At 57.0% G+C, this 27,850-nt stretch overlaps 3 gene segments (V, D, J or C); all 3 read left to right on the top strand.

The window, feature by feature from the left end:
- Window positions 1–27,850, top strand: part of LOC123574618 (immunoglobulin heavy constant gamma 1-like) — a gene marked incomplete at its 5' end in the record, with an annotated part of 164,439 nt that overhangs the window by 425 nt on the left and 136,164 nt on the right.
- LOC102116308 (immunoglobulin heavy constant mu-like) lies at window positions 4–13,156 on the top strand. The segment is given in 7 exon segments: window positions 4–4,010; window positions 8,670–8,984; window positions 9,076–9,411; window positions 9,634–9,951; window positions 10,132–10,464; window positions 12,582–12,697; window positions 12,887–13,156. Coding segments are annotated over 6 exon segments (1,191 nt in total).
- Window positions 640–27,835, top strand: LOC135971612 (immunoglobulin heavy constant delta-like). The segment is given in 8 exon segments: window positions 640–683; window positions 18,218–18,526; window positions 18,984–19,085; window positions 22,531–22,593; window positions 23,325–23,648; window positions 23,952–24,275; window positions 27,061–27,218; window positions 27,502–27,835. Coding segments are annotated over 7 exon segments (1,134 nt in total).

Raw genomic sequence — 27,850 nt, 5'->3', positions numbered from 1 at the left:
CCTGGGGCCAGCTAGAGCCCCCAAGGACAGTCAGGGACCCCGCTGGGCTTCAGCCCCATCAGGGACCCTCCACAGATGGCAAGCAGGCCGAGGGCAGGGATGGGAAGGAGAAGTTGTGGGCAGAGCTGGGGCCAGGGCTGGGAACATCACCCCTCCCAGCCTGGGTCTCAGCCTGGTGATCTGTGTGACTGGGGACAGGGACACCAGCTGCCTCTGCTCTGTGTTTGGGCCATGTGAGCCATTCGAGTGTCCCGCATGGGGACGGGTTTGTGTCTGGGCAGGAACAGGGACTGTGTCCCTGTGTGATGCTTTTGATTTCTGGGGCCAAGGGCTCAGGGTCACCGTCTCTTCAGGTAAGATGGCTTTCTTTCTGCCTCCTTGCTCTGGGTCCAGCGTCCTCTGTCCTGGAGCTGGGAGATAATGTCCAGTGGCTCCTTGGTCTGTGCAGGGCCACGTTCAGCAGAAGGCCTTTCTTTGGGAATCGGGACTCTGCTCCTGGGACAAAGGGTGGGCAGAGTCATGCTTGTGCTGGGGACAGAATGACCTTGGGACACGGGGCTGGCTGCCACAGCTGGCCCAGGACAGTCGGAGAGTAGGGTTTTTGTGCACCCCTTAACGGGGCCTCCCACAATGTGACTACTTTGACTACTGGGGCCAGGGAGTCCTGGTCACCGTCTCCTCAGGTGAGTCCTCACAACCTCTCTCCTGCTTTAACTCTGAGGGTTTTTGCTGCATTTTTGGGGGAAAATAAGTGTGCCTGGGTCTCCTGCCAAGAAAGCCCTGGAGCAGCCGGGGGGGCTCAGGAGGACGCCCTGAGGCGACAGCGGCCACACAGACAAGGGGCAAGGGCTCCAGACGCTCCCTCCTCCTGAGCCCAGCAGCAGGGGTCTCTCTGTGGTCAGGGCCACCCTGGGCCTCTGGGGTCCCTTAGCCCAACAACCCCTGGGCCCTCCACGGGCTCCGTCTGAGAGGGTCCCAGGGACTTAGCGGGTGCCAGTTCTTGCCTGGGGTCCTGGCATTGTTGTCACAATGTGACAACCGGTTCGATGTCTGGGGCCCGGGAGTCCTGGTCACCGTCTCCTCAGGTGAGTCCTCACAACCTCTCTCCTGCTTTAACTCTGAGGGGTTTTGCTGCATTTTTGGGGGAAAACAAGTGTGCCTGGGTCTCTTGCCAAGAAAGCCCTGGAGCAGCCGGGGGGGCTCAGGAGGACGCCCTGAGGCGACAGCGGCCACACAGACAAGGGGCAAGGGCTCCAGACGCTCCCTCCTCCTGAGCCCAGCAGCAGGGGTCTCTCTGGTCAGGGCCACCCTGGGCCTCTGGGGTCCCTTAGCCCAACAACCCCCGGGCCCTCCATGGGCTCTGTCTGAGAGGGTCCCAGGGACTTAGCGGGTGCCAGTTCTTGCCTGGGGTCCTGGCATTGTTGTCACAATGTGACAACTCATTGGATGTCTGGGGCCAGGGAGTTCTGGTCACCGTCTCCTCAGGTGAGTCCTCACCACCCCCTCTCCGAGTCCACTTAGGGAGACTCGGCTTGCCGGGGTCTCAGGGTCAGAGGCCTGGAGGCACTTTGGAGGTCAGGAAAGAAAGCCAGGGAGAGGGTCCCTTCAAATGGGAACCCAGCGTCTCCTCCCCAAGTCCAGCCACAGATGTCGGCAGCTGGGGGGTTCCTTTGGCTGGTCTGGGGTGACCACTCTCTGCTTCATTTGGAGCATTCTCAGGGGCTGTGGTGACGATTGTGTGGTAGGACTCTGTCCCGCTCCAAGGCACCCGCTCTCTGGGATGGGTGCCCGCCGGGGTGTTTGGACTCCTGGGGGTGACTTGTCAGCCGTCTGCTTGCAGTTGGATGTCCCAGGCTGACAGTGGTCTGGCTTCTGAGGGGTCAGGCCAGAATGTGGGGTACGTGGGAGGCCAGCGGAGGGTTCCATGAGAAGGGCAGGACAGGGACACGGACAGTCGGCTTCCATGTGACGCCTGGAGACAGAAGGTCTCTGGGTGGCTGGGAACAACGTGAGCCGGGCGCCCAGGGTTTTTGTGGGGTGAGGATGGACATTCTGCCATTGTGATTACTACGGTTTGGATTCCTGGGGCCAAGGGGTCGTCGTCACCGTCTCCTCAGGTAAGAATGGCCACTCTAGAGCCTTTGTTTTCTGCTATTGCCTGTGGGGTTTTCTGAGCATTGCAGGCTGGTCCTCGGGACATGTTCCAAGGGGACCTGGGCGGACTGGCCAGGAAGGGACGGGCACTGGGGTGCCTTGGGGATCTGGGAGCCTCTGTGGATTTTCCGATGCCTTTGGAAAATGGGACTTAGGTTGGATGTGTCTGATGGAGTAACTGAGCCTGGGGGCTTGGGGAGCCACATTTGGACGAGATGCCAGAGCAAACCAGGGGTCTTAGTGATGGCTGAGGAATGTGTCTCAGGTGCGGTGTCTGTAGGACTGCAAGATCGCTGCATACACAGCGAATCATGAAACATTTTCTTTAGAATTATGAGGTGCGCTGTGTGCCAACCTGCATCTTAAATTCTTTGTTGGCTGGAAAGAGAACTGTCAGAGTGGGTGAATCCAGCCAGGACGGATGCGTAGCCTTGGTCTTGATGAGAGCAGGGTCGGGGCACGGGTAGTCCAGAAAGGGTGGCTGCTGTCCTGACAGAGGCTTAGGGAGGCCCCAGGAGCTCAGTGCCCTGAAGTTGGTTTCCAAGAGAAAAGGATTGTTCATCTTAAGAGGCGTGCTTATTAAATGTTAAAAGACAGGATATGTTTGAAGTGGCTCCAGAGAAAAATGGTTAAGACAATTATGACTTAAAAATGTGAAAGATTTTGAAGTATATTAATTTTTTTAACTGTCCAAGTATTTGAAATTCTTATCATTTGATTAACACCCATGAGTGGTATGTCTCTGGAATTAGGGCCAAAGTAAGTTTAGCTAAGAAATACTAGCACAGTGCTGTCGGCTCTGATGCAGGACTGAGTTTTGAGCATCATAAATCAAGTTTATTTTTTTAATTAATTGAGTGAAGCTGGGAGCGGATGATGAGTTAGAGTCAAGATGGCTGCGTGGGGGTCTTGGGCACCCACGGCAGGTGGCAGGAAGCAGGTCACCGCAAGAGTTTATTTTAGGAAGCAAAAAAACACAATTGGTAAATTTATCACTTCTGGTTGTGAAGAGGTGGTTTCGCCTGGGCCCAGATCTGAAAGTGCTCCACTGAGCAAAACAACACCTGGACGATTTGCGTTTCTAAAATAAGGCAAGGCTGACCGAAACTGGAAAGGCTGTTTTTTTTTAACTATCAGAATTTCATTTCCAATCTTAGCTTATCAACTGCTAGTTTGTGCAAACAGGATATCAACTTCTAAACTGCATTCATTTTTACAGTAAGATGTTTAAGAAATTAAACAGTCTTAGGGAGAGTTTATGACTGCATTCAAAAAACTTTTAAAATTAGTCTGTTATCCCTTCATGTGATAATTAATCTCAAACACGTTTTCAGTACCTCAGAGCATTATTTTTATAATAACTATGTCCACAATCTTTTTAGGTTAACTCGTTTTCTCTTTGTGATTAAGGAGAAACACTTTGATATTCTGATAGAGTGGCCTTCATTTTAGTTGTTTTTCAAGACCACTTTTCAACTACTCGCTTTAGGATGAGTTTTAGGTAAAATATGCATCATTATCCTGAATTATTTCAGTTAAACATGTGAGTTTGTGGCTTAAGAGAAAACTCAGTCAGATAGTGCTGAAGACAGGACTGTGGAGACACCTTAGAAGGACGGGTTCTGTTGGGAATCACCGATTCGGCTTCAGCCAGACTGGCCTAGCGGAGGCTCTGGGAGGCTGCCTGCCAGGCCCGGGCTGGGCTTTGGGTCTCCCCGGACTACCCAGAGCTGGGATGCGTGGCTTCTGCCACCAGGCCAACTGGCTGCTCAGGACCCAGCCCTTGTTAATGGACTTGGAGGAATGATTCCATGCCAAAGCCTTGCAAGGCTCGCAGTGACTACACACCCGACATGGTAAGAGACAGGCAGCCGCCGCTGCTGCATTCGCTTCTCTTAAACCTTTGTATTTGATGTCTTATTTGCACTAGAAGGGGAATTGGTCTTTGCTTGATGAAGAGCAGGAGACTCATTCGTGTGAGTCTTTTGACTGACCATTGTCTGGGTCACTCCCATTTAACTTTCCCTAAAGCCCATTTGAAGGAGAGGTCACCCGAGCTCTTTCGCAACCTCTGAATGCGGATGGCATGAGTCATGATGCTTCAGCCCCACTGGCATCGCCCTTGTCTAAATCATTGACTTAGGTCATCGCGCCCTTGAAAGTAGCCCATGCCTTCCAAAGCGATTTGCGGTAAATGGCAGAATTTTAAGTGGCAAATTCAGATAAAATGCATTTCTTGGTTGTTTCCAATGATGACTGTTATCCAGAGGGAATTTAAAGGCAGGGGTTTATTTCAGACTCAGAAGGGAGGAGATGCTCTGAGACGGTGGAGGCTTTGAGCATTTCAGTACCCTCCTCTCGGTGCAGAAGCTATGCTGCCGATTCTAGAGCAAGGGGAGCTCCTCATTTTTATCACAGTACAAGCTCCTAAATTCTCGGTCTAATTCTGAAGATGTTCTAATAACTTTAAAGCAGCAAAGAAATATTCCACCCAGGTAGTGGAGGGTGGTAATGATTGGTACTGCTTTGGAACCAAAACCCAGGTGGTGCTAGGGCAGGACTGCAGGAAACTGGGGTATCAAGTAGAGGGAGACAAAAGATGAAAGCCGGCCTGTGCAGGAACCTAGCAATGAGACGGCCTTAGCCGAGACAAGCAGGTCTGGTGGGCTGACCGTTTCCAGCCATGACAACTCCATCCAGCTTTCAGAAATGGCCTTGGATGGGCAAAACTGACCTAAGCTGACCTAGACTAAACAAGGCTGAACTGCGCTGAGCTGAGCTGGGTTGAGCTGAGCTGAGCTGGGCTAAGTTGCACTAGCTGAGCTAAGCTGGGCTGGGCTGCACTAAGCTGGGCTGAGCCGGGCAGGGCTGAGCTGTGCTGAGCTGGGCTGAGCTGAGCTATGCTATGCTGGGCTGACCTGGGCTGAGTTATGCTTTGCTGGGCTGGGCTGGGCTGGGCTAGGCTGGGCTGAGCTGGGCTGAGCTGAGCTGAGCTGAGCAAGGCTAGGCTGAGCTGGGCTGGGCTGGGCTGAGCTGAGCTGAGCTGAGCAAGGCTAGGCTGAGCTGAGCAAGGCTAGGCTGAGCTGGGCTGGGCTAGGCTGAGCTGGGCTGGGCTAGGCTGAGCTGGGCTGGGCTGGGCTGGGCTGGGCTGAGCTGAGCTGAACCAGGCTGAGCCAAGCTAGGCTGAGCCGAGCTGAGTTGAGCTTAGCTGGGCTGAGCTAACCGGGGCAGGGGCTGAGCTGGGCTGAGCTAACCTGGGCTGGGGCTGAGCTAACCTGGGCTGGGCTGAGCTGAGCTGAGCTAGGTTGGGCTGGGCTGAGCAGGCTGTGTTGGGCTGACCCAAGCTGGGCTGAGCTCATCAGAGCTGAGCCGAGCTGAGTTTAGCTGGGCTGAGCTAACCAGGGCTGGGCTGAGCTGGGCTGAGCTGAGCAGAGCTAAGCCTGCTAGAGAACTAAGAGCTAAGCTATGCTGGGCTGAACTGGGCTGAGCTATGCTTTGCTGGGCTGGGTTGGGCTGAGCTGGGCTGAGCTGAGCTGAGTTGAGCAAGGCTAGGCTAAGCTGAGCTGAGATGAGCTGAGCGGAGCTGAGCTGGGCTGGGCCGCGCTGAGCTGGGCTGGGCCGGGCTGAACTGGGCTGAGCCAAGCTGAACCAGGCTGAGCCGAGCTGAACCGGATTGAGCGTGCTGTGTTGGGCTGAGCCAAGCTAGGCTGAGCTGAGCCGAGTTGAGCTTAGCTGGGCTGAGCTAACCTGGGTAGGGATGAGCTGGGCTGAGCTAACCTGGGTAGGGATGAGCTGGGCTGAGCTAACCCGGGTAGGGATGAGCTGGGCTGAGCTAACCTGGGTAGGGATGAGCTGGGCTGAGCTAACCTGGGTAGGGATGAGCTGGGCTGAGCTAACCTGGGCTGGGCTGATCTGAGCTGAGCTAGGGTGAGCTGGGCTTCGCTGGGGTCAGTCAGGTTGGATTGGGCTGAGTTGAGCTGACCTCAACTGAGCTGACCTAGGCTGAGCTGAACTGAGCTGAAGTGGGATGTGTTGGGCTGAGCTGGGATGAGCTGGGCTGGGCTGAGCTGATTTGGGCTGGGCTGAGCGGACCTGGGCTGAGCTCAGTCAAGCTGAGCTGAACCAGGATGAGCTGGGCTGGGCAGTACGGGCTGGGCTGACCTGGACCAGGCTGGGCCAGGTTGAGCTGGGCTGAGCCGAGCTGGGCTGAGCTGAGCTGGGATGATCTGGGTTGAGCTTAACTGACCTGGGCTGGGCTGGGCTGAGCTGAGCTGAGCTGAGCTGAGCTGAGCTGAGCTGGGCTGAGCTGAGCTGAGCTGAGCTGGGCTGGGCTGGGCTGGGCTGAGCTGAGCTGAGCTGAGCTGACCTGGGCTGGGCTGGGCTGAGCTGAGCTGAGGTGAGCTGACCTGGGCTGGGCTGGGCTGGGCTGGGCTGACCTGACCTGGACTGGGCTGGGCTGAGCTGGGCTGAGCTGAGCTGAGCTGAGCTGAGCTGACCTGGGCTGGGCTGGGCTGACCTGACCTGGACTGGGCTGAGCTGAGCTGAGCTGAACTAGGCTGGGCTGAGCTGAGCTGAGGTGAGCTGAGCTGGGCTGAGCTGGGCTGAGCTGGGCTGAGCTGGGCTGAGTGGGGCTGGGCTGGGCTGGGCTGAGTGGGGCTGGGCTGGGCTGGGCTGAGTGGGGCTGGGCTGGGCTGGGCTGAGTGGGGCTGGGCTGGGCTGAGTGGGGCTGGGCTGGGCTGGGCTGAGCTGGGCTGAACTGGGCTGAGCTGAGCTGGGCTGAGCTGGGCTGGGTTGGGTTGGGCTGAGCTGGGCTGGGTTTGATTGAGCTGAGCTGAGCTGGGTTGGGTTGAGCTGAGCTGAGCTGAGCTGGGTTGGGCTGTGCTGGGCTGACCTGGGCTGAGCTGAGCTGAGCTGAGCTAAACTGGGCTGTGCTGGGCTGAACTGGACTGAGCTGTGCTGTGCTGTGCTGTGCTGTGCTGTGCTGGGCTGGGCTGAGCTGAATTGGTCCAGGCTGGGCTGAACCGAGCTGGGTTGAGCCAAACTAGGCTGAGCTGGGGTGAGCTGGGCTGAGCTGGGCTGAACTGGGCTGAACTGGACTGGGTTGAACAGAGCTGGGTTGAGCTGGGCTGGACTGGGCTGAGTTGAACCAGGCTGACCTGGGCTGAGCCGAGCTGGGTTGAGCTGAACCGGGCTGGGCTGGGCTGCGATGAGCTGAGCTGAGCTGAACTGAGCTGGGCTGAGCTGAGCTGGTCCGGGCTGGGCTGAGCTGAGCTGGGTTGAGCCAAGTTAGGCTGGGCTGAGCTGAGCTGAACTGAGCTGGGCTGAGCTGAGCTGGGTTGAGCGGAGCTGGGCTGGGCTGAGTTGAGCCAGGTTGACCTGGGCTGAGCTCAGTTGGGTTGAGCCGAGCCGGGCTGGGCTAGGCCGCGCTGAGCCAGGCTAGGTTGAGCTGAGCTGGGCTGGGCTGGGCTAAGCTACCCTGTGCTGAGCTGGGCTGAGCCGAGCTGGGTTGAGCGAGCTGGGCTGGGCTGGGTTGGGCTGAGCTGGGCTGTGCTGAGCTGGGCTGAACTGTGCTGAGCTGGGCTGTGTTGAACTGTGCTTAACTGGGCTGGGCTATACTGGGCTTAGCTGGGCTGAGCTGAGATGGTCTTAGGTGCACCGTCTGAGCTCAGCTAGGCTGGGCTGAGCTGGTCTGAGCTCATCTGAGTTGGGTTGAGCTGAGCTTGGCTTTGCTGAGATGGGCTTGGCTGAGCTGGATTGAGCTGGCCTGGGCTGGGATGAACTGGAAGACATGGCACTGGGCCAGTCTTCATGATCTTGTCGGACACAGATGGATAGCCTCAGCTGAGTCTACACTGCGTTCCCCATCACATCCACCATCCCTATACTCACTCCCAGGCCTGGGTTGTCTGCCTGGGGAGACTTCAGGGTAGCTGGAGTGTGGCTGAGATGGGGGCAGCATAAGCTGGGTTGGAGGGACCAAGCTCTCTATTGGCTGCCTGCAGGGTGTGTGGCTCCAGGCTTCCCATTCAGGTATGCAACCTGGGCCCTCCAGCTGCATGTGCTGGGAGCTGAGTGTGTGCAGCACCTACCTGCTGCTGCCTCAGGGGAAAGCAGGCCTGGTCCACCCAAACCTGAGCCCTCAGCCATTCTGAGCAGGGAGCCAGGGGAAGGCAGGCCTCAGAGTGCAGCCAACTGAATGGTGGCAGGGGCGGCTCCACCTGCTCCAGGAGACCCCAGGTCTGCCCAGGTGTTCAGCGCTGGGCCCTGCAGCAGGACAGGCTGAGGCCTGCAGCCCCGACAGCCTTGGACAAAGACCCGAGGCCTCGCCACGGTCCCACCACCCGTTAGCCATGATAATCTGGGCTTTGGAGGCCTGCAGGTGGCCTTGGCTTTGGTGGGGCAGCCACAGTGGGACACAAGTAGGGCCACTCAGAACGCCACTCAGCCCCGACAGGCAGGGCACAAGGAGGCAGCTCCTCACCCCTCCCTTTCTCTTTTGTCCTGCGGGTCCTCAGGGAGTGCATCCGCCCCAACCCTTTTCCCCCTCGTCTCCTGTGAGAATGCCCCGTTGGATACAAACGAAGTGGCCGTTGGCTGCCTCGCACAGGACTTCCTTCCCGACTCCATCACTTTCTCCTGGAAATTCAAGAACAACTCTGACATCAGCAAAGGCGTCTGGGGCTTCCCATCAGTCCTGACAGGGGACAAGTACGCGGCCACCTCGCAGGTGCTGCTAGCTTCCAAGGACATCATGCAGGGCACAGACGAACACGTGGTATGCAAAGTCCAGCACCCCAATGGCAACAAAGAACAGAACGTGCCTCTTCCAGGTGAGGGCGGGGCCCACCCACCAGGGGCAGAGAGGGAGCCAAAGGGGGCGGGAGTGGCGGGCACCGGGCTGATGTGTGTCCCTCACTGCAGTGGTTGCCGAGCGGCCTCCCAACGTGAGTGTCTTCATCCCACCCCGAGACGGCTTCGTCGGCAACCCCCGCGAGTCCAAGCTCATCTGCCAGGCCACAGGTTTCAGCCCCCGGCAGATTGAGGTGTCCTGGCTGCGCGACGGGAAGCAGGTGGGGTCTGGCATCACCACGGACCGGGTGGAGGCTGAAGCCAAAGAGTCTGGGCCCACAACCTTCAAGGTGACCAGCACACTGACCGTCAGCGAGACAGACTGGCTCAGCCAGAGCGTGTTCACCTGCCGCGTGGATCACAGGGGCCTGACCTTCCAGAAGAACGTGTCCTCCGTGTGTTGCCCCAGTGAGTGACCTGTCCCCGAGGGCGGCACCCACCGACACACAGGGGTCCACCTGGGTCTGGCATTCACCACCCAGACGCAGCCGTCTGCTCCCTGAGCCTTGGCTTCCCAGAGCGGCCAAGGGCAGGGGCTCGGCAGAGGCTGTTGCTACTCTTTGGGTGGGAACCACGCCTCCGCCCGCATCCACACCTGCCCCACCTCTGACTCCCTTCTCTTGACTTCAGATCCAGACACAGCCATCCGGGTCTTCGCCATCCCCCCATCCTTTGCCAGCATCTTCCTCACCAAGTCCACCAAGTTGACCTGCCTGGTCACAGACCTGGCCACCTATGACAGTGTGACCATCACCTGGACCCGCCAGAATGGCGAAGCTCTGAAAACCCACACCAACATCTCCGAGAGCCACCCCAATGGCACCTTCAGCGCTGTGGGTGAGGCCAGCATCTGCGAGGACGACTGGAACTCCGGGGAGAGGTTCAGGTGCACCGTGACCCACACGGACCTGCCCTCGCCGCTGAAGCAGACCATCTCCAGGCCCAAGGGTAGGCCCCACTCTTGCCCCTCTTCCTGCACTCCCTGGGACCCTCCCTTGGCCTCTGGGGCATGGTGGAGAGCACCCCTCACTCCCCCGTTGTCTGGGCAACTGGGGAAAAGGGGACTTGCCCCCAGCCCACAGGCCGGTCCCCTCACTGCCCCGCCCTCACCACCATCTCTTCTCACAGGGGTGGCCATGCACAGGCCCGATGTCTACTTGCTGCCACCAGCCCGGGAACAGCTGAACCTGCGGGAGTCGGCCACCATCACCTGCCTGGTGACGGGCTTCTCTCCCGCGGACATCTTCGTGCAGTGGATGCAGAGGGGGCAGCCTTTGTCCCCGGAGAAGTATGTGACCAGTGCCCCAATGCCTGAGCCCCAGGCCCCAGGCCGGTACTTCGCCCACAGCATCCTGACCGTGTCTGAAGAGGACTGGAACACGGGGGAGACCTACACCTGCGTCGTGGCCCATGAGGCCCTGCCCAACAGGGTCACCGAGAGGACCGTGGACAAGTCCACCGGTAAACCCACCCTGTACAACGTGTCCCTCGTCATGTCCGACACAGCTGGCACCTGCTACTGACCCTGCTGGCCTGCCCACAGGCTCAGGGCGGCCGGCCACCCTGTGTGTGTGCACGCAAACTAACCGTGTCAACGGGGTGAGATGTTGCATCTTATAAAATTAGAAATAAAAAGATCCATTCAAAAGATACTGGTCCTGAGTGCACAATGCTCTAGCCTGCTGGGGTGGTGGCTGTGCTGCACCCACTCTGCACCTCCCCTACACACCACCTTCCTCCACAGCCTCCACCCCTGCCTCACCCACCTGCGTGCCGCAGTGGCTTCTAGAAACCCCTGAACTCCCTGCAGCTGCTCACAGCAGGCTGACCTCAGACTTGCCATTCCTCCTACTGCTTCCAGGAAGAAAGCTGAAAGCAAGGCCACACGTATACAGGCAGCACACAGGCATGTGTGGACACACATGGACAGACACGGATACACACAGACACATGGACACACAGAGATGTGCTAACCCATGGGCACACACATACACAGACATGGACACATGCATACACAAACATACGTGGACACACATGTACAACCATGCACAGGCACACAAAGAGAACACTACAGGCATGGACACATGGACGTATGCACACATGGACACATACATGTGCAGGACATGCACACACACAGACACACTAGCACAGAGGCATACACACACAGACACACATCCACAAACACACAGGTGCATGCACACACACACATACAGACACAAGTACATGGACACGTGCACACACACAGACACACCGACAGACACGCAGGAGCACGTGCATACACTAACACGTGGACACACGCATGTCTACCCACAGGCACACAACAGACGGACACGTGCACACAGACATGCACACACCCACAGATACAACATGTGCACATGCTGGCCAGCCTCCGCCCGCATTCTCCCGGTGCCCTGTCATACACTCTGTCCCTGCAGCAGTTTGCTCTCTGTGCTATGCTGGCCCCGGGGCTTTGGGCCCAGGCTCTGCTTGTCCTTCTGTCTCTGCTTGGAGGTGCTGCCGTGGCACCCAGCTTGGACTCTACCTGGGGAGCAGCGGCCCCAGGGATAGCATGTGAACCCTGCTGAGGCCAGGCTCCTGATGAAGGCAGTAGATAGCCCCACACCCACTGGTGAGCAGAACCAGGGCCTGTGCCATGTGCTGAGGGCAGGCAGTGACTAAGCATGGGCCCAGAGGGCAGGGCGGCTGCTCTGGCGGCTGCTCCTCTTACAGGAGGCCTCAGGAGATGAGCTGGAGCGAGTCTGCCCCTGCAAAGACCACCTGCTCCCCAGCCCACAGCAGGGAGCAGGCGAGGTCAGACAGCAGCAGCCCAGGAAGGACCGAGCCCAAGCAGGGAAGGCAGGGCCCAAGTGAGGTCTCCACACCCAACACACAGTGCTGTCCCTAACTGGGGAGTCCCCACCACACTCTTGGCCCTTTGGGGTCCTGGGCTCCAGGTGTCTCCAGGGGCCCATCTGTGCAGGGGATGTAGCCCCCCGAATGTCCTCATTCCACTGTGGAGCTCAGGTCTCCGTCTGCCCCCTGGGTCCTGGCAGGGTAGGACAAGTCTGCCAGGATGTCCCCACGAAGACTCTGCTCCAAAAGGGAGCTGGAGAGTCAGGGCCTTGGTGAGGGGGTGAAGATCGGGCACCTCCCAGCTTAGTCCTCCCACCTGCCCACCCCCACAGCACAAGGGCAGGGCCACACCCCCTGCTTCCCCCTCCAGGAGAGTGAGGACATGCTGGCCGCCGCTCCGCTAGGGCCCCAACCTCCGGCCCCCACCTGTGTCTGTGTGCTGCATCCCCCACGCTCTCTCCGCCACCCCAGGGCTCCTGGGAAGAGACCTCAGGGTCCCAGCCCTGCCCAGCCTCGGCCTGTGCCCCCGCTGCATCAGGCTTTCAGGGACCCAGCCCAGACCCTGAACAGTGCCCAAGCCCCCCTGCACTTGCTCTCCCTGCCCCCGCCCCGGGTGCAGCACAGCCTCGGGGCCAAGGGTAGGCTTAGAGGATGGGCCCCAGGGGCAGGCTTTGCTGGGTGCCACCCCAGCCTGACCCTATTCCCCTGTGCTGTGTCTCCTGCAGAGGGGGAGGTGAGTGCTGACGAGGAGGGCTTTGAGAACCTGTGGGCCACTGCCTCCACCTTCATCGTCCTCTTCCTCTTGAGCCTCTTCTACAGTACCACTGTCACCTTGTTCAAGGTAGCACGGCTGTGGCACAGGGATGAGGGCACAGGGGGAGTGTGGGACCCGGGGAGCATGGAGCCCGGGGAGCAGCCTGGGCTGGACGTCTACCCCGGAGGCCCCCATACCACCCTGCTGGGTCACCTCTGCCCCAGCTCCCTTCCCAACCATGGGGAAAGCACTTCACCCTGTCTCTGTTGCCCGCAGGTGAAATGATCCCAACAGAAGAACATCAGAAACCAGAGACAGGAACTCAAAGGGGCGCTGCCTCCGGGTCTGGGGTCCCGGCCTGCGTGGCCTGTTGGCGCGTGTTTCTCTTCCCTGCCCGGCCTCCAGCTATGTGCTCTAACACAGGATTCCTTCTAGAGAGGCAGGGGCGGGCTGGCGTGAGGACCACGACGGGGGCTCCACCCCACACCGCTTTGCTGTGTATACGCTTGTTGCCCTGAAATAAATATGCACATTTTATCCATGAAACTGCTTTCTCGTGAGGGTTTTTGTTTCTTTTTCAAAACTTTCATGCTTCTCAAGGGCATCTCAAAGGCAGCTGTGGAAAAGAGCGCTGGGTCAGTGCAGGGGGTTTCCAGGAAAGCCATGTGCCCAGGAAAGGGGCCGCAGGAGCAGGTGGTCCAGACTCAGACTCGGGGCATGCCCAGCCTGATGGAAGGAGGGCAACTGAGCAGGAGAGGACTCCAGGCCTGGTCCCCCAAGCACAGCCTGAATTGGGAGACTGGGGCTCAGGCCTCGGCGGTCTCTGTGTGTGCTCCACGAGCCTATAACTGCCTGGGTCACCTTGCCGCCGTTCCTAGCAAGCCCAGATAGGTCTTGGCCTTGCCCCAAACCTTCGTGACGTCTGGTGCATGCCACCAGGATCCAGGAGGCATGGGCTGAGCCCTCGAGAGCAGGTGGCCCTGTCTGCACAGTGTGGGGGCCTCTTGCACCCCACAGAAGCACAGGGGTGGGTTGGCTGCAGCCATGCCCGTGGCAGGGGTGTGGAAGTTGGAGCAAAAATTTTGGGTGACGCAGTGTCTTACTCCAATTGGGCGACTGTCACAAAACACTATCGGCTGGGAAGCTTGAGCAATAGACATTTGCCTCCCACAGCTCTGGAGGCTGGAAGTCTAAGATCAAGGCGCCGGCAACTTCAGCGTCTAGTGAAGGCCAGTTCCCGGCTCAGATACGCACCTTCTCACTGCATCCTCACGCGGCAGAAGTGGGTGAAGGAGCTCTCGGGGTCTCTTTCATACGGGCGCTAAGCCCATCACGAGGGCCTCATCATTTCCCAGATGCTCAGGCTCCCAATGTTATCCCCTTGTGGGTGAGGACTGGGGGGCATGACCGTGTGGTCCTTAGGAACCATTAGGGAATACATGGTGGGGAGGGTAAGTCTCCACCATCACCCTGAAGATGGGCAGGTGGTGGTCAGGCTTTGGGCAGTGCCAAAAAATGACTCCCCAGGTTGGTAGGAGCAAGATCAAAGAACAGGGGACTTTTTCAGAGATGGCAGCCAAGCAGAACTTGGGGGCTCATGCCAGGAGGCTCACTTGGCCATGGTGCAGCCAGCCAGAGGCGACCCACAGTCCATGGCAAAGTCAAGGACAGCAGTGGTTGTGAGACCAGGCTGCAGTCAGGTGGTTGAGGGGAAAGGACCAGGCTGGAGGACTGGGCAGACCCCAAGGCCATAGAAGTGTCCTGGAGGAAGCATCCAGGATGGCATCTTGGGAGGGCTCAAAAGCTGGAGGCCCAGAAGGAGGCCATTTCAGGTTCTGAGGAGCAGCCTGGCACTTGCTCTGAGCCAGCTGTCACGGACATCTGGGGGCTGCTGGGTACAACTTGTGTCCCTCCCACTGTGCTCTCCACAAGGACCTGGCTCGCCCTTGTGACCCTGCTGGATCCCCGAGTTGGCACCAGCCCTGCCCTCAGAGAGAATGTACAGGAGGCAGGTAGAGATGCACATGTGGGTCCCTGGGGAAATCCATCCTCCGGCCGTGGGCTCCCAGTTGGCTCCTAGCCTCCGGCTCCAGCTTCACCCCATATAGTTTACCATGGGCTCAACCTCCCATGCTGGGGGAGGACGGAGTGAGGGGTCCCACACTGCCCATGGCACACCCAGGGGGCTAGGGAGACTGTGCTGGGCTCGGGCAGGGAGGCCTCGTGCAGGCCGTGGGGCTGGCAGCTCAGAACAACACCCATATCCATTAGCTGTGGCCCTGGCAACACAGCACCCCAGACTGTGTGGCTTAAACAACAGAAGTTTATTCTGTCCTGCTTCTGGAGGCCGGGCATCTGGGATGGAGGCCTCGGTGAGGCTGACTTCTCTGTGTGACGGGAGACTCTGTCCCAGGCTCTCTCCTGGCTGCTGGGCGTTGCCGGCTGTCTCTGCTGCTCCTGGCTTGTGGAAGCAGCGCCATCTTCACAGGGCATTCTCCCCACGTGCTGTCTGTGCCCAGATTCCCCCTTTTGATGAGGACAGCAGTCATATCAGATCAGAGGCTCGCCCTACTCCAGGGTGACCTCATCTGAACTTGATTGCACTTGCAAAGACTGTTTCCAAACAAGGTCACATTCTGAGGTCCTGGGGGTTAGGACTTCAATACATGAATTTATAGGGGAACACACTTTAACCCATGACACTTTGCCTCTGCTCCCCTCATAATCATGTCCTTCTCACATGTAAAACTTCTGAATCCCATAGCAGCATCTCCAAGATGGCTAACCCCTTCTAGCACCAACTCTTAGTCCACAATCTCAGCTAAATATCACCTGCATCAAGTGTGGGAGAAACCCAGGGTGAGATTCATTCTGGGGTGAAATTCCTCTCCATCTGTGGACCTTTGTAACTGGACAAGAAGCTACCTGCTTCCAAAGTGCAATGATGGGACAGGCATAGGATAGACATTCCCATTCTGAAAGGTATACATCAAAAGGGAGTAATGAGCCATGGGTCCCAAGCAAGCCCAAAACCCAGCAGGGAAAACTGCATTAGATTTAAGACTCAAGGCTCATCCTCCTGGGTCAATGCTCCATCTTCCAGGTCCACGGGGGTGACCACATGCTCTTGGCCCATGGTGGTCAGAGCCCCCACAGCCTCCTCATCCTTGGCTCTGATCTCAAAGTCACCCTTCCTTCATTGTGTCTGGTCTCCTTCCCCTTCCATCCAACCTGGCATTGTTTCTGCTGTTTTATAATTCACAAAAGCCTTGTCAGCTTCCCATGAAATTCATCGGGGTTCGAGTCATCAGACAAGAGAGCCCTGTACAGTTATATCCTCAATAACCTCATCTCTACTCCTGGTTTCTGCTGAGATGTTTGACTGGATCCATAAGTCATGATTCCAATCTCTTTAACAAATTATTGCCCAGACACATCCTTGGCCTTGTTTCCAGAGCACACAATTGGACAGGCTGAGAATTTGCCAGCTGTTCAAGTTGTGGGTCCTGTTTACTGAACACTTTCTTCTTCAACTGATCTCTCTCCTCTCACATTTTACTATAAGCAGTTGGGAGAAATCAGGTTGTGCCTTCAACACTTTTCTTAGAAATATCCTCAGCTAAACATCCAAGTTCATCACTTGTAAGTCCTACTTACCGTAAAAAGAATGTGATTCAGCAAAGTCCTTTGCCACTATAACAAAGGTCACCTTTCCTCAAATTTTCAATAACATGTTGCCTTACCAGAGGCATCTTTAACATTCACGTTTCTAGCAACATTCTGTTTGTGACAATTTATGTATTCTCTAAGATGACAGACGTTTTCTCTATAGCTCTCTTTCTTTCTGAGCCCCTACCAGGATCACCTTTAATGTCCAAATCTCTACCAATAGTCTTCAAGGAAACCTAGGCTTTTTCTAACATGCACCTCAAAACTCTTCTCACCTCTACACATTACCCTATCCCAAATTCATTTCCACAGTTTTAGGTATCGATTAAATCAGCACCCCACTTCTAAAGCCAAATCTGTTTTAGTTTCTTTTGAGCTATTGTAACAAAGTACCACAACTGCATGGCTGAAACAACAGAAATGTATTCTCTCTCATTTCTGGAGGCCAGGTGTCTGAGATCAAGCTGTGGGCAGGGTTGGTTCCTCCGGGTTGGCAAGGAGAACCTGTTCCAGGCTTCTGTCCTGAATTGTGTTGGTTTGCTGGGAAACTTTGGTGTTCCTTGGCTTTTGGAAACAGCTCCTCCATCTCCACCTTTACCTTCATTTGGCATTCTGCCTGTGTGCATGTCTGTCTAAGTTTCCCCTTTGCATAAGGACACCAGCCATATTGGATCAGAGGCTCACCCGCCTCCAGCGTGACCTCATCTTAACTTGATTGCATCTGCAAAAGTCTACTTCCAAAGAAGGGCACATTCTGAGGCCCTACAGGTCAAAGCTTCAACACGTCCATTTATTTGAAGACACAACTCAACCCAAAACAAGACCCATCCTTAGTGTCTCACCAGTGGTGCTGTAGAGGGAGGCCTGGCAGGGCTGACATCCCAGAACCTCAGGGAAAAGTGAAAATAGCACAGAGAAGTCCAAGAGGTGGCTCAAGGAAGGGAATTAGGAAGGGAGTTTTGAGGTGCATGTTAGAAAAAGTCTCGGTTTCCTTGAAGACTATTGGTAGAAACTTGGACATTAAAGGTGATCCTGGTGGGGGCTCAGAAAGAAAGAGGAGAGCTATAGAGAAAACGTCTGTCATCTTAGAGAATACATAAATTGTCATAAACAGAATGTTGCTAGAAATGTGAATGTTAAAGGTGCCTCTGGTAAGGCCCCAGAGGTGGAAGATTCTGTTCAGGTGGAAGACTCTGAGGTGGGCCATGAATACTGCCTAGGATGTGGAGGGTTGACAATGGGTTGACAATCCTGCTCAGAAAATCCCAGGAAAAAGGATGTAAATGGGGAAAAGAGCAGGGTCATCCAGTGTTTGGGAAAGCAGGGCGGCAGGTTCTGCCCCAAGGGAGAAGGGAAGGAGGATGGGGCCACCGCCACACCGGATGACCTTGTGTACCAGGCTGAAGAACGGGAACAACTGGCCCCACCTGAGCAGTGACAGTCAGTGTGGTGGTGGGAAGACGTGGGTGGAGGCAGAGGGTGAGTAGAAGGTTAGACTAAGACGGAGCACCTGGGCCCACCAGGGACCCAGGCAAGAACTCTGCACTTGCTCAGCTGCCCTGGGTACCCAGGTCTCCAGGAAAGTGAGGCTGAGAGCCAAGCCCAGCAGGCAGCCACACATTCTGGGACCTGCCACCCTACAGCCTGCTGTCCATGAATAACACCCCTTACAAGGAAGACCGCTCCCTTCCAAGGGCTCTCAGCAACAGCAGCCCAGTGTCCGCAAAGCCACGGGTCCCACTCAGTCATGCTGATAGGAGCAGCAGTCGGGACATTCGCGTGCACAGGCCACCTGGCCAGCCCTGCTCAACCTGGGAACTCCTCCTGGACCCCTTCTCCCTGGCTCCCCTGTCATTCTGCTGCCAGGGACCTCTGCCCTGCCCTGCCCCTTGTCCTCAGAGCCTCCAACCTCAGACTCCCACTGTGTCTGTCTTCCAGCATCCACCAAGGCTCCGGATGTGTTCCCCATCACATCAGCGTGCCAACTCCCAAAGGATAACAGCCCTGTGGTCCTGGCATGCTTGATAACTGGGTACAACCCAAAGTCCGTGACTGTCACCTGGCACCTGGGGACACAGATCCAGAACCAGATTATGTTCCCTGAGACAGAGAGAGAGGGCAGCTACACGACAAGCAGCCAGCTCGCCCCCACCCCACCCCTCTCCCAACAGCACCAAGGCGAGTACAAATGCACCGTCAAGCACACCCCCAGCGATACAAACAATGAGAAGACCTTCCGCTGGCCAGGTAGGTAGCACCGGAGAGCACCTAGAAGGGTCCCCCAGGATCCCCAGCACCTTCCACTCAGGGCCCGACCACAAAGACAGAAGCAAGGGCTGGGCTGTGAGGCAACCCCCACCTCTCCCCTCGGGGTACATCCTTCCCCCCTTACCCTGTATCCACCCCACTGGACCTCCCCTTCCCTCTCCCTCAGCCCCTCCGCTCCCTCTCTCTGCAGCCCCATCTCCCAACATTCAGATCTCTTTCCTTCCAGACCTTTCCCTCAGTATGCACGGAGGCAGCTTGCCCAGCAAAGGTGGCTGTTGAGTGGGCTTCCCACAGCCAAGCTCCCACCCCATGCTGTGGCCCCTGCCTTCTGCCTGCCTGGCTCCCTGTGCCCCCCACCTACCTGTCCACAACCCAGCCTCTGGTACATCCATGCCCTCTGCCCTCACCCTCACCTGCACTGTTCCTTGGATTTCAGAGTCTCCAAAGGCACAGTACCCCTCAGTGCCCACTGTACAGCCCCAAGCAGAGGGCGGCCTCTCCAAGGCAACCAGACCCCCGGCCACCAACAGGAACACAGGTGAGAAGCCCTTTCCCTGCACCCCACCCCCACCCACCTGCTCATTCCTCAGCTGCCTCCTGCAGGCAGCCCTTCATAACTCCTTGTCTGAGTCTCCAAGTCACACTTTGGGTAAGGAAAGGAACATTGAACTGACCTCTAACAAACACCTACAGCCAGTCAGTCTGTGGGACAGCAGATGCCAAACAGCCAGCAGACTCCCAGAGCAGACCTGAGCCGGCTCCCTGGCCCATGGACCCAGCTCTGCCTCGCTGGGCTGAGGCATGGGCTCTTAGTGCAGCCTCACATAGAGCCACCCTGCCGAGGCAGTCTGGCTCGCAGACTCACAGGTGACTTGGGCTGCAGCAGCCCCTCCCCGTGACCCTCGCCTCCTGCCTGCCCCAGGCCTGGCTCTCTGCAAGTGTTAGGTCCTGATGGCCAGCCTGCTTCTCACCCTCACCCTGCCTGCCACCTCAGAATGGCAAAGGAAAGAGGGTCCTCACCAGGAACTTTATCTGAGAAGTCTGAGGCTTGTGACTCTGACCCACCTGAGATGTCCATGTGGCCAGGGGGACGGGTTCAGTGTTCGGGAGAACCCAGGTACGTGCCTGACCTTCTCTGAGTAGGGCAGGAGGCTGTTAGGAGAAGCAGCAGTAGGTGGGCTGGACCAACAGGCAGAATGACTATCCCTCACCCACCCTCTGGGGTGTGGGTCAAGCTCTGACAAGGGCATGGCACAGCCATGGTGACCCCTGCCTGGATGAGTGGCCACAGTGCCCTCACCCTGAGCAAGAATCTGCCTCCACTCTGCAGGTGCAGAAACATGACATTCCCATCTCTAAACATACCTAGCTCCCAGGCTTGGGGTGGGTCAATTGCATGCAGGGAGATGGACACAGCACAGGGGCCAGAGCTTCCCGTGAGAAAGGTGAGGGCAGCTGCTCCCTGACCTAGGCATCTGCACTTGTCCCTCTCCACCCTCCTCATGGGCAGTGGAGACTCAGCAACAAAACAAGCTGAGTGCATTGGCGACCAGCTCTGGAGCCAAGTCACTCACCCCACCGCCTTTTCTGCTGTTGGAGGGGCCTTCCCCTGGGCAGCCTTCAAGAAGACAGCCAAGTGCTCTTACTCAGACCACAGTGCTACTTCCTGGCACCTCGATTTCCCACAACAATACGGGGTGCAGACAGGCGAGAGCCTCCTGCCCTGGGGCCTGGAGAGCATCCAGTTAAAGATGACCCTTCATAGGTGGCCTGAGATGTGCTGACCTCAGCAGCTGAGCCCTCAGGTCTGGTCTGCACTGCCCCACCTGGAGGACCCAATTGACCCAGACACAGCCAGGGTTATGGCATGACCCCGTGGACAGTGACCCACAGGCCAGATACAGCCAGGGCCTGTTTTGTGTGGCCTAGAAATGTCTTTATTTTAGTGGGATGGAGGAGGAAGAGAAAGAGGGGAGGGAGAGAGAAAAACAGGGAAGAGGAAGAAGAGGAGTTCAACGCAGTCTCTACCAAAATTTCAATGACATTCTTCACAGAAGTGGAAAAGACCATCCTAACGCACATATGTAGCCACAGAAGACCCCAAAAGCCAAAACAATTTTGAGCAGAAAGAACAATGTATGAAAAATCCCAGTACCTGAATTCAAAACATACTGTAAAGCAGTTGTAATCAAAACAGGATGGTACATCATAAAAACAGACACACAGACCCATGGAACACACAAGCGAGCCAAGAAATAAATCTACATGTTTGCAGTCCATTGATTTTCAACAAAGGCACCAGGAAAACACAATGCGGAGAGGACAGTTTCCTCAATAAATAGTGCTGTTCAGGAAACTGGATATCCATGTGCAGACCACTGAAACTACACAAAAATCAATTGAAAACAGTCTAGGCCAGTGGCTCACGCCTGCAACCCCAGCACTTTGGCAGGCCGAGGCAAGGCGCATCACCTGAGGTCAGGAGTTTGAGACCAGCTTGGCCAACATGGCAAAACCCTGTCTCTACTAAAAATACAAAATTTAGCACATGGTGGCCCACACCTGTTATCCCAACTTTTCGGGAAGCTGAGGCAGGAGAATCACTTGAATCCAGGAGGTAGAGGTTGCAGGGAGCCGAGATTGTGCCACTGCATTTCAGCCTGGACAACAGAGTGAGACTGTGTCTCAAAAAGAAAAAAAAAAAAAGAAAACAGTCTAAAGGTTTAACTGAACAGATAAAGCTACTAGAAGAAAACATAGGGAGAAAACTCCATGACATTAGTCTGAGCAACAATTTTTCAGTATGATCCCAAAAGCTCAGGCAGCCGAAGCAAAAATACACAAATGGGATTACGTCAAACTTCAAAGCTTCTGCACAGCAGAGGGAACAATCAACAGTGAAGAGACAACCTATGGAATGGGAGAAAATTCTTTGCAAACCCTACAACTGAGAAGGAACTAATACCCAAAATGTATAAGGAACTCAACAACTCAGTACTAAGAAAACAAATAACTCAATTTAAAAATGGGTGAAGTATCTCAGTAGACATTTATGAAAAGAAGACCTTAATGGCCAATACATGCACGAAAAAGTGCTCAACCTCACTAACCCTCAGAGGAATTAAGATTAAAACCATAATGAGATATCATTTCATAGCTGTTAGGATTCCTATCACCAAAAAGACAGAACTTAACATTTGTTCGTGGGGCTGTGGAGGAAAGGAACCCTGGTGCACTATTGGTGGGAATGTAATTAGTACGGCCATCTTGGAAAACAGTATGGAGCTTCCTCAGAAAACAAAACATGGAAGTACCGTCCCACCTGGTAATCCCACTGCTGGCGACAGAGCCAAAGGGCAAGAAGTCACTATTTAGAAGAGACATCTGCATTCATGCTCATGGCAGCACCAGTAACAAAAGCCAAGATATGGAACCAATCTAAGCACCCTCAGCATATGCACGGGTAAAGAAAATGTGGTATATGTGGGGCGCAATGGAATACTACTCAGCCTTTAAATTTTTAAAGAGTGAAATTCTGTCATTGGCAACAATGTAGATGAACCTGAAGGGCATTTAGGCTAAGCGAAATAAGCCAGGCACAGAAAGAGCAATACTGCATGATTGCACTTACATTTGGAATGCTAAAAAGGCAAATTCTTAGAGGCAGAGAGTAGAGAGGTGGGTGCCAGGGAGCAGGCACTGGTGACTGCGGAGATGTTGGTCAAAGGGCACAAAACTTCAGTTGGGAGGAATTAGTTCAGGACATTCCTTGTACATGGGGACTGTAGTTAGTAACAATGGATTGTATTCTTGAAAACCACTAAGAAAATAGATTTTAAGTGTTCTTGCCACAAAAAGTGACAAGTATGTGAGATAATGCATGGTCATTAGCTTGATTTAGCCATTCCACAATGTACACATATTTCAAACATTGTGTTGTACATGATAAACATATATAATTTTTGTCAATTAAAAATTTTTAGGAAGAAGAGAAAAGGAGGACGAGGAGGAGAAAGAACAACAAGAGGGAGAGACAAAGACCCCAGGTTTTTTCTGACCCCTGGGTTGTCAAAACACCTATGACCCAATAACTAGTTGGCCATTGGCACCCTAAACTATAGAAGTGATTGCTGTTGTGTGGATGGGCCCTGGACACTTAGAAGCTCATGACCCCTGAGGACCCCCACGAGGACAGTCAGAGTCCCCCCGAACTCAGGGAGCACTGAGGAAGGAGCTCTTAGAAGCGTGGGGCCTCTCAAGCCCCTCAGAGGGCTCTGCCACATGGGTCGGGGGCAGGCTGAGGAGGAGGCTCCATGGGCAGCCTCTGTGCCTCTGACCAGGGTGTCCCCCGCACTGCCACCTCCGCAGTGCCCTCCACTAGCCACACCTGGCCAGAAGCTGGGGGGAGGAGAGCCCAGTGGTTAAGTCAGTCCCTGCAGGGAGACGGCACCAGAAAAAAACCCGGCCTGTGGATGAGTCCCGGCCTGGCAGCCACAGAGCAGAGAGCTCTGGAAGCAACGAAGCCCCAAGTCTGCTCAGGGAAGAGCCGGCAGCAGCCTTGGGGCCAGACAGTGACCAAGAGTGCACCACCCATGGCCCAACGGGTCTTTGCCCATGGACCCCCCAGCTCCTGGAGACAGGGTCGGTGCACGTGGCCATGCAGGCAGGCCCCACACTCATGGGGAGGCTGCTGTGGAGCTCTGTGCAGCGCCCGGGGCGGGAGCCAGCTGCTCTTGAGGGTCCAGCCACAGCTGTTCTCCTTTGGTCTCCCCCGCAGAGTGTCCAAGCCACACCCAGCCTCTCGGCGTCTACCTGCTGCCCCCGGCCCTGCAGGACCTGTGGTTCCAAGACAAAGTCACCTTCACCTGCTTCGTGGTGGGCAGTGACCTGCAGGATGCCCACCTGTCCTGGGAGGTGGCCGGGAAGGTCCTCAAAGGGGGCATGGAGGAGGGGCCGCTGGAGCAGCACAGCAACGGCTCCCAGAGCCAGCACAGCCGCCTGGCCCTACCCAGGTCCTTGTGGAATGCGGGGACCTCCGTCACCTGCACACTGAACCATCCCAGCCTCCCATCCCAGAAGCTGATGGCGCTGAGAGAACCCGGTGAGGCTGGCTCCCAGGTGGGGAGATGAGGGTGCCCGCAGCCTGCCGACCCCCACGCCTGCCCCAGGGCCACGACCCCAGCTGGGCCCCAGCAGCACCCATCATCTTTCACAGGAAAGGAGAAGGGAGGCACCAGCACCCTGGCCGGCCCCGCTTCTCTCCCAGTGCCCCCTGTGGCCTGAGCCCGACAGCCTCCCCCGCCTCCCCGCAGTGCCCCCTGTGGCCACAGCCTGACAGCCTCCCCTGCCTCCCCGCAGCGCCCCCTGTGGCCACAGCCTGACAGCCTCCCCTGCCTCCCTGCAGCTGCCCAGGCACCCGTCAGGCTTTCCCTGAACCTGTTGGCCTCGTCTGACCCTCCGGAAGCAGCCTCATGGCTCCTGTGTGAGGTGTCTGACTTCTCGCCCCCCAACATCCTCCTGATGTGGCTGGAGGACCAGCGCGAGGTGAACACTTCTTGGTTTGCCACCACGCACCCCACTCCACAGCCCGGGAGCACCATGTTCTGGGCCTGGAGTGTGCTGCGTGTCCCAGGCCCGACCAGCCCTCAGCCAGCCACCTACACGTGTGTGGTCAGCCACGAGGACTCCAGGACTCTGCTCAACACCAGCCGGAGCCTGGATGTCAGCTGTAAGTCACCCCTAGGCCCAGGGTTGGGAGGGGGACTCTGTGGGGGACCATAAGGAGCTGGACTCCGTACTGGGCAGGGGTGGGGCACTGGGCAGGGGCAGGGCTATGCTGCCCGGGGCACACAGGCTCCTTCTCGGTGTCTGGCAGGAGCAAAGGCTTCCCAGTACTCCTGGGCCATGGGTGTCCCAGCGCCCATCCTCACTGGCCACACCACGTGCTGGCCCAGGCTGGCTAGCACAGTAAGAGATGGATACGACCCTTCGCCATGCCCTGAGGAGTGGTGGTTTCCTGCCAAGACGCTCCTCATGGCTGGGTGCTGGGCACAGGCCTTCCTTGGTGTGACCGTGAATGTGGTCATCCTGAGCAGCTGCCCTCCCTGGGGACATCTGACTGTCAAGACCACAGTCAGCACCTCTGGGAGCCAGAGGGGATCTCCAGAGACCCCCAGATGTCAGGTTTGGGCTCAGTGCCCAGTGAAAGGTCAGCCCCACACATACCCACAGTGGGCGCCAACCCAGAGTGACAGCTCCCAGCCTCCTGCCAGGCCCACCCTTTGCCACCCCCTTGAGGCACAGCACCCAGACCAGTGCAGCCCCTGCCCGAGCATGGCCCCAGCGGGACCTGGTGGCCATGAGGGGCTGTGCACACAGCAAGAGGGTGTCCGCTCTGCTCAGGGCCTGCTGCCGGTGCCCCAGCTGTCTAGCCAAGGGAGGCGCAGAAGGGCCCCAGGTGTGAGCTGTAGCCAGGCGCCCAGCCGCTCTGCAGAGCCAGGGAAAGGAAGACACCCAAGTCAATCAGGGGCAGGGCTGAGGGCTGTCCCAGGCTCTGTTGGCCCCAGGGGCTGCCAGCAGCCCTGACCCAGCATGGGCCTTCCCGAAGAGTGACCCTGTGAGGTGGCCTCACAGAGAACCCCCTCCGAGGACAGTGTCTGATCCTGCCTGCCTCACACAGATGGGCCCCACAGCAGTGGGTGGCCTGTGGGGCAGCAGCCCCACCTGACCCTTCAGGCACGCCCCCTGCAGCAGCAGCTGCTTCTCAGTCCCCCAACCTCCCTGTCCCCAACAGATGGTCTCCCCTGAAGCTGCAGCCCCAGCCCATGGCTGCCCACCAGGGGCCAGGACTCCCTGTCCACTGCCCCCTCCCCTTCGGGGCACCATCTGTGCTGGGGCCCAGGTTTGGCCTACAGATTCCCATCATTGCCATGGCCTCCTGACCTTGCCTGTCCACCCCCCACTATGGGCTCCACGCTGACCCTCCCCCAGGCTCCCAAGCCCAGCTGTCCAGTCATCTCCAGGCACAGTCTGAGATCTCACAGGTGAGCTGGACCATCCACCTGGCCAGACCTGGGAGAGACTGGAAGCTGCCCTGCCACCACACACCAGGGCCCCAGCTTGCAGTACTATGGGGGGTGTGTGTGTGTGTGTACCCGTGTGTACCTAGGATATCTGAGTGAACTCTTATGCCCCCAAGCACAAGTCTCCCTCCCAAGCAGTGAGGCCCAGACGGTGCAGTGGTTAGAGCTAAGGCTTATCCCGGAGAACCCTGGCGCCTTGGTCCAAGGAAGCCCCTGTGCTTTTCTTGCCTCGATTTCCCCTCTTGTCTGCTGAGCCAGCAGGGGCCACGTCCTGGGCTGCTGTGAGGAGGAAGTGAGTTGGTGCTAGGAGGGGCTCCTGTATGTGCGTGGGCAGGCGGGGTGCAGGTATCTGAGCACCCTGGCCTCCACCTGAGAGAGCAGGGCAGGAGCTCTCTGACCCACCCAGACCACACATGGTGTGTTCCACGTGTCTCACGTTATCTGTGGCAGAGAATCCAGCTTCTTTCTAAATTTCCAGTTCTTCACAAAACAATGCCTTTGTAAAATGCAGTAAGAAATACTAGAAAAATGATATGAACAGAAAGACACGCCAATTTTTTGTTATTAGATTTAACAGACCGTGGCCCCGTGAAATGATCCCTGGAACAGATCCGTCCACACCCGCCACTCAGCAGCCCTGGCTGAGCTCACAGTACAACCACAATAAACGCTTGTTGAATGAACACTAGGAAATCTGTGACGTGGCTGGTTCTTGTCAATGCTTCCTGCCCGCCCACAGGCTCTTCCTCATGGAGGGGGCTGTGCTGGCCACGGAAGTGTTTTTCCCAGCCTGGGCTTGCCTTGGGCCCCACTACCGTCTCCAGCTGCAGATTACCTTTTACACACACATTTGTTCGTGACAGACCCTTGCTTAGCCCCTTCCATGGCTCCCTCCTGCTGCTGGGATAAAATCGCCTTGCCTGGATCTCCCCTCCTGGGCCCCTTTCCACCCTCCTGGGTCAGCCCCTCCAGTTCAGGGCATCTGCTTTCCCCCCCGTGGAGAAGCCACTCTGTCCTTGTTGCCTGGCTGTGTCTTGCCTTCCACACCTTGTCACAGTGGCCACTTCCTAAAGAAGGCCTCCAAGTGTGCAGGTGTGCAGAAGTGCCCCAGCCTCCCATCACCCTTGTCACAGGAGCCCAAACCACGAGAGTCTATGGTTCTGTTTCACAGGAGCCCAAACCACGAGAGTCTATGGTTCTGTCTGTCTGCCCCACTCAGGGCAGCGACATGTCCAGGCGGGGAGGACCCAGTGGGCAGAGGCTTGTCAAGGGGGCAGATGAGCAAGAGGGCGAGGCTGGGAGCTCCCTGGAGATAACCATGCCTCCTGGAAAGACTCGCCGTCATTTCAGCTCCACCCTGTGTGGGGCGGGTGGAGGAGTAGCCTGGCCCTCAGGACCAGGGAGCTTCTCACTCAGCCCCTGTTCCTCCAGACCTGGCCACAACCCCCCCGATCCCTCAGAGCAAGGATGAGAACAGCGATGACTACACGACCTTGGATGACATGGGCAGCCTGTGGACCACCCTGTCCACGTTCGTGGCCCTCTTCGTCCTCACCCTCCTCTATAGCGGCATTGTCACTTTCATCAAGGTCAGGGGAGCCGCCAGGCTCTCGGTGCCCCTCGGGGTGGGTACGGGGCAAGGTGCCCTGCCGGGGGACATGCCGGAGCTGGTCCGGGGATCTTGGACCAGGCAGAGGCAGGGCTGAGGGAGCCTAGAGGACATGCAGGCCCACTGTGGGCTGTGGACACTGCCGAAGGCCCTCTTGACCCTGTGGATAAAGGACAGCACCCCCTCCCCTGCTCCTCTGTCTCCCCTGCCCCTGCACCCCTCAGGCTTTTTGCCCCCGTCTGACCCCAGGGGCTGTCTTGCAGGTGAAGTAGCCCTAGAAGAGCAGGACGCCCTGTACCTGCAGAAAAGGGAAGCAGCCTCTGTGCCTCATCCGTGGATGCCAGAGAGCAGAAAGGACCCACCCTGGACTCTGCTGTACGCAGGAAAATGCACCAGCCCCTGCCTCCAGCTCCCCTCTGTCCGCCACAGAACCCAGTCTTCTAGACCAGGGGAACGGGCACCCATCACTCCGCAGGTGAAGCGGAGCACCCCTGCCCTGGCCTTAACCCCTGTGCCTCCTTCCTGTGCTTCCCCCAGAGCCAGCTAGTCCCATCTGCACCCCCCGGCCTCCCCATAAACACGCTTTGGTTCATTTCACCTGCCTCCTGTGCT

This window comes from Macaca fascicularis, chromosome 7 (genome assembly GCF_037993035.2).
Source record: "Macaca fascicularis isolate 582-1 chromosome 7, T2T-MFA8v1.1".
Taxonomy (NCBI): domain Eukaryota; kingdom Metazoa; phylum Chordata; class Mammalia; order Primates; family Cercopithecidae; genus Macaca; species Macaca fascicularis.
This window is presented reverse-complemented; position numbering and strand designations above follow the sequence as displayed.